General features: G+C 29.0%; 2 protein-coding genes across 2 annotated transcripts in view; both read left to right on the top strand.

Annotated features, from left to right (window-relative positions):
• Positions 1–5,978, top strand: part of LOC100160310 (titin) — a 159,967-nt gene extending 153,989 nt beyond the window's left edge. Inside the window, exon 110 of the mRNA XM_029487035.1 lies at positions 5,764–5,978. The gene's annotated coding sequence lies outside the window, so the exon portion shown is untranslated. The remainder of the gene's footprint in view (positions 1–5,763) is intronic.
• LOC115033522 (titin-like) overlaps positions 1–5,978 on the top strand; it is a 6,530-nt gene extending 552 nt beyond the window's left edge. Inside the window, exons 3-11 of the mRNA XM_029486225.1 lie at positions 4–32; positions 318–472; positions 545–689; positions 792–866; positions 2,512–2,616; positions 2,941–3,135; positions 3,351–3,556; positions 4,941–5,040; positions 5,533–5,978. Coding sequence (XP_029342085.1) covers positions 4–32; positions 318–472; positions 545–689; positions 792–866; positions 2,512–2,616; positions 2,941–3,135; positions 3,351–3,556; positions 4,941–5,040; positions 5,533–5,729 — 1,207 coding nt within the window. The 3' untranslated portion in view covers positions 5,730–5,978. The remainder of the gene's footprint in view (positions 1–3; positions 33–317; positions 473–544; positions 690–791; positions 867–2,511; positions 2,617–2,940; positions 3,136–3,350; positions 3,557–4,940; positions 5,041–5,532) is intronic.
• Positions 5,979–8,271: the final 2,293 nt, after the last annotated feature.

Here is an 8,271-nt window from a genome sequence, read left to right on the forward strand (position 1 = left end):
CAGCGAACCTGTCACCGTCAAATGTCGATACCGTAAGTACATCGACTCGAAATAAATAAGTTTTTCGTTCATTACATGACAGTGAACATAACTGTGATACTAGTCAGTCATATTCACATTTAAATCAACCCAAAAACATAAAATGCAAATGATAGATAATATTATGAAAAGAGACATGTATGTTTATTTTACAAGGGAAAGCAATAAAAATATACATTTTTTTTAACTTTTAAAAACAATTATGCTTAAAAACGATGTGATAATAATATATAAAAACTAATGACGAGATGATTAATATTTTTTTATAAACGCCGCAGATAAACCGTCAGCACCACAAGGTCCTTTGCAGATCACGGGTGTGACGGATACGTCATCAACAATCGCTTGGTTACCACCTTTGGATAATGGTGGAATAGCGATCGAAGACTATTGCGTAGAAATCAAGGAGGTAGACAAAAAAGCTTGGAGAAAGGTATGTTAAATAAATTATGAACAAATTGTAACGTAAAATATATGTAATCGATCATGGATTTCCGATATTCAGATTGGTTCCACGAAAGACTTACACATAAAGCTATTAGACTTGAAAAAGGGGTCGTCCTACGACATCAGGATTACGGCTAGGAATCATGTGGGCTACGGAAAACCATATCAACCAGACGAACCGATTGTGGCGGGCAAACGCATAAGTAAGAAAAAAATTAATTTCGTAAAAGACTTACTGTCTGTATTAGTACCGCTTTACAGCAGTGTAGACATGCTTTTTTGCTTTTATTAATCTGCTTATATAGACTTTAGAAATGGAATATCCGATGAAACACTATACGTACTTATGGGAATATTCCCGACCAGACCAAAAGTTTCCGGTAAGTAATTATTTTTCCGCTTTGGCCGCTATTTTTAAGTCCTGTCAACCAAAGTTTAACGTATTATTTCGTGGCAATGTCCATAATAGAAACCATTTTGACCCAACGCATTAATGATTATTTTCTAGTTTATTTTTTTTTAACTTGGACAAATATTTCATAGAATCTTACACATACAATTACATTTTTACTTTTTATTTTTAGTTTTAATAATTTACCTAGGTAGGTAATCAATTTTAATTGTATTATTTTAGTTAATATTTAATACTAGCTGATCCCGTGCACTTCGTTTCCCGGCAACCAATAATTATTATTATAATAGCTTCAAAACCCATGGCAACCATTTAAAAACAAAAATTTCCATCGGAAATCTCAAAATTCCTGTTTGAGCACCTTCCGGGGTTGGTTCTCTCCCTTTTTAAATTAGCCTATCTTCTGCTCAGAGGTATAATCTATCTACATATATATAAATATCTGATCCCGTTCACTTCGTTGCCCATTAAAATTGCCAATTCTATATGAATAATAATTCTACATATCACCATGGCAACCATTTATATACAAAACATTTTATCGGAAATTTCAAAATAATATATAATTGGTTGCCTACCATGGTAATACGGAGACACACATGGACGGAAATCTCTAAATAATATATAAATGGTTGCCATGGTAACATGGACACACACACTGACACACATACATTCATTTTTATATATAATATATATAGATTTTGTTTTAATTTATGTTGAGATATAAGAAATCACTGTCAAAAAAAAAAAAATATATATTTCTAACAAATCACATATTATTTACTCGATAATTTCATTATTGTCTAAAAACGTAATTATTTAATCTTAGAATATAGTAACCTAGTTCATTTATTATTTATAATTTTATAGCATCGAACATAAATCATACGAATGTAAATAATGAAAATTCTATATAATAATTTGGCAAATAATTTTTTAATTTATTTAGTTGCATAAATAAATATGGATTACCATAGCATTTAAAATATTTAGACCTTAAAAAATAATTGTTTGTTGTTTTGAATAAGTGTGTTATCTTAGATGAGTAATCTTAAATATATCAATGTTGATCGGTATTAACGACTATAGACTGTAATGAAAGTAGGTACTAATCTGCTAAATTTAAGCTTGTTTGAATATTTCTACTTGATTAGTTTGCTTGTTGGTAGTGAAAACCATATTACTAAACCGATATGAACCCATATAAATTGTATTTTATTCAAATTAATATATATATATTATTTGCAATTGTGAGGTTTATTAACAACATCAGTTAAAGAAACCTCTCAATGTTCCGTTGTACGAAGTGTCTACAAAGTTCAAAAAGATATTGAAAATTATACAAATATAACATTTCAAAACTCATTTTAGACACCCTGTATGAGTGTATGGTGTACTTTCAAATAACATAACATTATACACATAATAAATTTGATGTTTAATATATACTGCTCATATCCATGTGGTTACATACGATCTATTTTATAAACATTATATTTTATACATAAATTCATTAGGTACCTACATGACGTTACCTTTTCAATCTTTGAGTGATAAAAATACCTTTATATACCTATCAGAAAATTAATTTTGAATTGTATAATGATTTTTAGCTTCACCGTCGCCGCCCACCGAATTCACTGTTAGTGACATTACCAGCAAAAGCGTTACCTTGCATTGGGGCCCACCAGAAAGTAATGGTGGATCTGATATCACAGGTACGGATTACAAACATGTTCAAAAGGATAACATTTAAATTAACACAATTGATGCCTTATTATCATTGGTACGCTGTGCACTGTGCAGCGTAATAATGCACCTACATAATATTATGCAATACTACATCATTGTTTATCACTTTCATAATATTTACGATATCATAAACGTGCCGCCGTGCCGTATAGTCTTACCAACATCAAAAATATTGTTGATCGCATCATTATATTGTTCTTTACCCTTGACTGTTTTTTGTCTCCATCTTCGGTACAATAATTTTAAACTATTTCTCACAAACGATGACAAACAAAATGTATGCTCCGCAGGTTATGTAATTGAAAAGCAGCTGAACACGACAAACAAGTGGTTCAAAGTAGCCACGCTAGAACCGACCGTAATGAAATATTGCGTAGAAAACTTGAAAGAAAAATCGGAATATTTCTTCAAGATCTATGCGGAAAATTGTATCGGCCTTAGTCAACCGGTCGAAACTAAATTAGTCAGTCTGTTAACCCATGCCAGTAAGTATACCTACGGTGGGGCCGTGGGGGTTTTGTATTTTTCCGCGCTCATAAGAAATATATTGAAATATCAAATGTAACAGGATTGTAAATCCGTTCAACGAGATCTATAACAGTATTAATAAGGGGCAATTTTGTGCCCACATATTATAATCGTTAATGTTAATATCGATATTAATCATAGCCGTCATCATCTCCCATTTCTCGATTTATAGCCGTACCCTCGCCGCCAACCGCTCCGCTGGAAGTTCGGAACCTGAGTACCAACGCAGTGATCGTGGAATGGGGCGTACCTGAAACGGACGGCGGTGCTCCGCTATTGGGTTACAACATAGCAATTCGGGATGAGAAGAAAACTATGTGGATGGAAGTCGGCCGGGTAGAAGCAGACGTGCAAAAGTTCAACATCAAAGACTTGCAGGTATAAATTTATTTTTTTCGGAAAACTTCCTATTATCAATTTATAAATTATAAAAATATAAACACGACTTCATTAATTTTTTTAAATAACTCACGACATGAATATAATATATTATTTTATTATAATATGCCCAATATATACAATACATGTATATATACATATTTTTATTATATACAAGATGGTCTATTAAGTGTCTATACACTGATTATTTCGAAAAGGTTATAAGCAGTGTTGGAAAATATCTAGATAAATTTATCTAGATAATTTTCTACTCAGTTATCTTTATCTTCATCTAGATAAAATTCTAGTTATCTATGAGTACTTATCTAGATAATTTATTTAAATGAACTAAAAAAAATTTGAAAATTTAAAATTTTTCATCTATTACATAGAAAACACGTTTAGTTATATGCATTATAATACCATGATTTTAATATTTATTAATATTCATTGTTAGTCTGGAGTTTTACATCGTAAACAATGATAAAACCCAAAAATAGAAATATGTAATGGGCATGTTAGTAGGTAAGATTGTAAGAACAACTAATAACAGCAAAAGCAAAAACATCTATCCCTGCTATCCGCCGGCCATCCACTGAATGATGATGGTCTCATTAGCTGATACCCGTTTCATAGAATTGTGTAAAAATTATGGAAAATAATTATTGTTTTATGCCGACAAAAATAAAATAACATTCATGGATATTGGACACACAAGCATAATAATATTATAATAATTGTAATTTATAACAATTTAATATTTATAAAACCCTATTAGAATTCCCGGTATTTCAGTTATCGCTTAACCGATCTGTACGACCTCTGTCCTCTGCTTTAAAAAATTTTAAATGATGTATTTTTTTTACCTGTAGACTCAAGTAGGTATACTGAATACTTTCAAAATTAAACATGAAATTATCTCATATTTATCTAGATAAAAATGTACTAATTTTTATCTTTATCTAGATAACATTTTGTATAATTATCTTTATCTGTATCTAGATAAAAATTATTACAGTCATCTTTATCTTTATCTAGATAAATTATTAGTTATCTATTCCCAACACTGGTTATAATTTCGTTTTTTCAGAATTTGATGTACGAGTATTTTAAAAAAGTTAACATTTTTCGATTTTATGAGTATTGTGGATCACCTTGTATATTATAATATATTTAATCGTTTTACTATTTTACTTTACTGATTTTAATTGAACTACTAGTAAATATCATCTTTATTCTTGTTATACGAAGACAGTATATTACATCACTTCCCATCCCTCATCTTACGCCTGAGGTGGTATCGATTTATTGTACGCTGTGACTTATAGTATGTGTCTTGACGATTATACTAAACTACGAGCATTGTGTTTTTTTTTTATTTCAGGAGAACCATAGGTACCAAATTAGGATACTGGCCAAAAACGAAGTGGGTGTCAGCGAACCACTGGAAACTGAAGAACCGTACACCGTACAAAAACCGACAGGTGAGCGACTGTAATATTGATATTGAATATTATACCTATTGCCTGTGGATTATGCATATGCTGTGATATTCATAAGTGTTTATTGATTATGATTATACACGCCTCAAAAATATTAAGCAACTATTTAGATACTACATAATTTTAATTTTCTCTCCTCGCTCGAAGTTCCAACAATATGTATATAGGATATGAGTTACGGACTATGTATTATACATATACCTATAGGTGCCTATGGAAAACCAACATGCACAAGTGTCGTTTTATCGTGTTTCTTCTGGAGTTTTACGACATTTTAGAGCGAGTGTCTGCGATAATAACATTTCTGACTGTCGAGTAATCATAAAATATTAATTTTTATATGGGCGTAATTTTATTTACGCTATAAACGTCCAAAATAGGAAATTCGGGGTTCGATATTAAATATAAGTAGGGTAAGATATAAGGTATATTATTCCATTCCACCGAATGATATTTGATACGTTATTTTCTCAGAGTATTACGAGTCGGACGTTGAAGAATCGGTAATGGAGTCCAAACCGTCTCTGACGCAAACATCAGAAACCACTACGTCATGGCTCAGAGACAACAACATGGACGCAGACATATCATCTTATTCGAACGCTGCGTTATTGAAGAGGAGCGAATACTTTTTCCGCATTTGGTATTACGCGAGAACGTTATTCAAATAATGGGCACGCTTCATTATTATTTGTATTATTATTTTTATTATTATTATTATTATTATTATTGATATTGTTATTACCTATTTTTATTATTACCTATTACCCTTTATTATTACCTATTTTTATTGTCAAACTAACGTCAACATAAGAAAGAGGTGGAAATGTTTTGTATTGGCGTTCCCTGAGTCAAAACGAAACATTTTCATTAATTTCTATATGTTATTGTTTTGTTTTGTTTTTTTTTTTAAAATGATTGTGATAAAAAAAATTCTTTTTAATTTTAGTTTAATAATTTTCCCCCTTCCTTTCCCAAATCCATGTTATTAATTATCTAACTCGTTTTAATTTATAAATAAATGGTGGTAACTTAACGTGTTATTTATAAATTAATTCAAGTTGATAATATAATACTTTAAATTGTTATTAATAAGACATAAATTATTATGATTATGACTTGTAGCTATATAATAATTGTATAATAGTTATTATTGTACCCCTGTTATTTTAGTGTTAAGGAATATAATATGTATATCTAAATAAATATATATATTTTTTTAATTACCTATAAATCGGGCCATTGTTCTGTGTTATTAAATTAGATGAATGCACAGAATAATTTTAATAATTAATAATATAAACGATACCGCAGCCGTTACATTATAATATAAAACCACGGTTATCCGTGTAAAAACCAATTGTAAAAATCAGATAACTCGTACTGCTTTACAGTAGGTTTCGAATGTAAGTACTTCGTTATAGCTCACTACTGCAGAATCTGATACATTTCAAAATTTGAATTCAATAACAATTATTCAAAATGGTTAGAATTTTAAAAAGTTTGGGTGAACAAATTACATTTTTGTCACTCCTGCGTCGGAAGCTTAGTTTTCGATGACGGTTGAAGCGTTAGAAAGCGACAATTTTCCGTCCAGCAGTTGGTAAAGTGGGAATTCCCATAGTGTCGGGTGGTAAAATATAACTTATTTTTTAACTAATTGATAAAGGTTTGTTTATTAATTATTTAAAGAAAAATAATTAATCACAATAAACATAATAATATGAAGCCTTATAAAAATTATCGTTATATACCTAACTAATATTAATTAAGGAATATAATTTTAAACTAAAGCATAATTTTAGTAGTAATTTTATTAAAATCTAATTTAATTACAAATGTAATAGTTATTTAACTAATTATTAGTTAATAATCATTACGATATAAGCTGATACAAATTAACATTTACATTATTATTTTTCATTTAACTTTTTGAGGTAAAAATAGTTTAAGCAATGTATTTTGTATTAAGATTGTGATATTAACATTATAATATAATACATGAATAATTACTTAGGTGCAAAATAATAATTATAAGTCGACTCCTATACATAATATTATTATACTCAAATATAAACATAATAATATTATGTAACGAATTTATACTTTTATTTTGATACACTTTTTAATCTACAATGTAATAAATAATATAAATAATTATAAGTTAGGTATAATAACTATACTAACATATACCTACTATGCTCCGCTTACGTACCAGAGTATAAAACCACTTGATCGCGAAATGTATACAAATAGAAAGTTACAATATTATCGACAACATGTGACATTAATTGTTATATAAAACAATGCAAACTGAAACAGTTGAACAGTAATCGATATTACTGTTAACTATATAGGTAGTCTTTAAGCTGTAATGTATAATACCTACTATAATGGTTAAGACTCGATAATGCATCCCGGAGAGACTTGTTGTGCAGCAGTCATTTCGGAGCATTGGATAATGCGAGTGGCTGTGTGCGAGTAGGTTGGTAACGTACTAACGTTAATTAGATACCTATAGTGTAAATTATAATTATATTTTCTACCACGTTTCAGTTATGCCCCGCGGCATAAAAAGTGGGCGAGTGTTAAAAGTGTATCGTTTGCTTTAGCTCTGAAGACTGTTCTGCCCGCCATTTTCGTTAAAGTAAGTTAATAAGTACCAGCGTCCTGCAACTATAGTATGTTTATGTGATTATTTACAAAATAAATTATTTTTATTAATGATAATAACTTAAGTATTCATTAATTCAATTTGATGAATTCATCATAAGTAATTCAGAACAATAAAATGTAATAACTTTTATAATTTTTTTAATTCATATTAATAAATGAATAATATTTATCTACGAGCATCAGATTATGTAGCTTTAATTTTGTACTGTACAGATGACAGATCATTAGATAAACAATACATTTATAAATTTAAATTCATATACTTATAAAAATGTATGATATTATTGCAATTAGGTACTTTAAATTTATTTACTATTGTAATAACACATTAAGTTGAATTAATTTTTAAAAATGTCATTGCGTGTATAAATATAATTATATACTTAAAATGTATCAGGTACTCACAAATAATATGAGTTTTAAGTTACAACAAAATAACTAAAATTGTTATTCTTTGTTTAAATATCTAATTTTGTCCAAATTTGAATTAAAAATATTATTTAAAAAAATTGGATTTTTTTATTTTTTAGATTTTTT

The sequence above is a fragment of the Acyrthosiphon pisum genome, chromosome A1 (assembly GCF_005508785.2).
Source record: "Acyrthosiphon pisum isolate AL4f chromosome A1, pea_aphid_22Mar2018_4r6ur, whole genome shotgun sequence".
In the NCBI taxonomy this organism is placed as follows: domain Eukaryota; kingdom Metazoa; phylum Arthropoda; class Insecta; order Hemiptera; family Aphididae; genus Acyrthosiphon; species Acyrthosiphon pisum.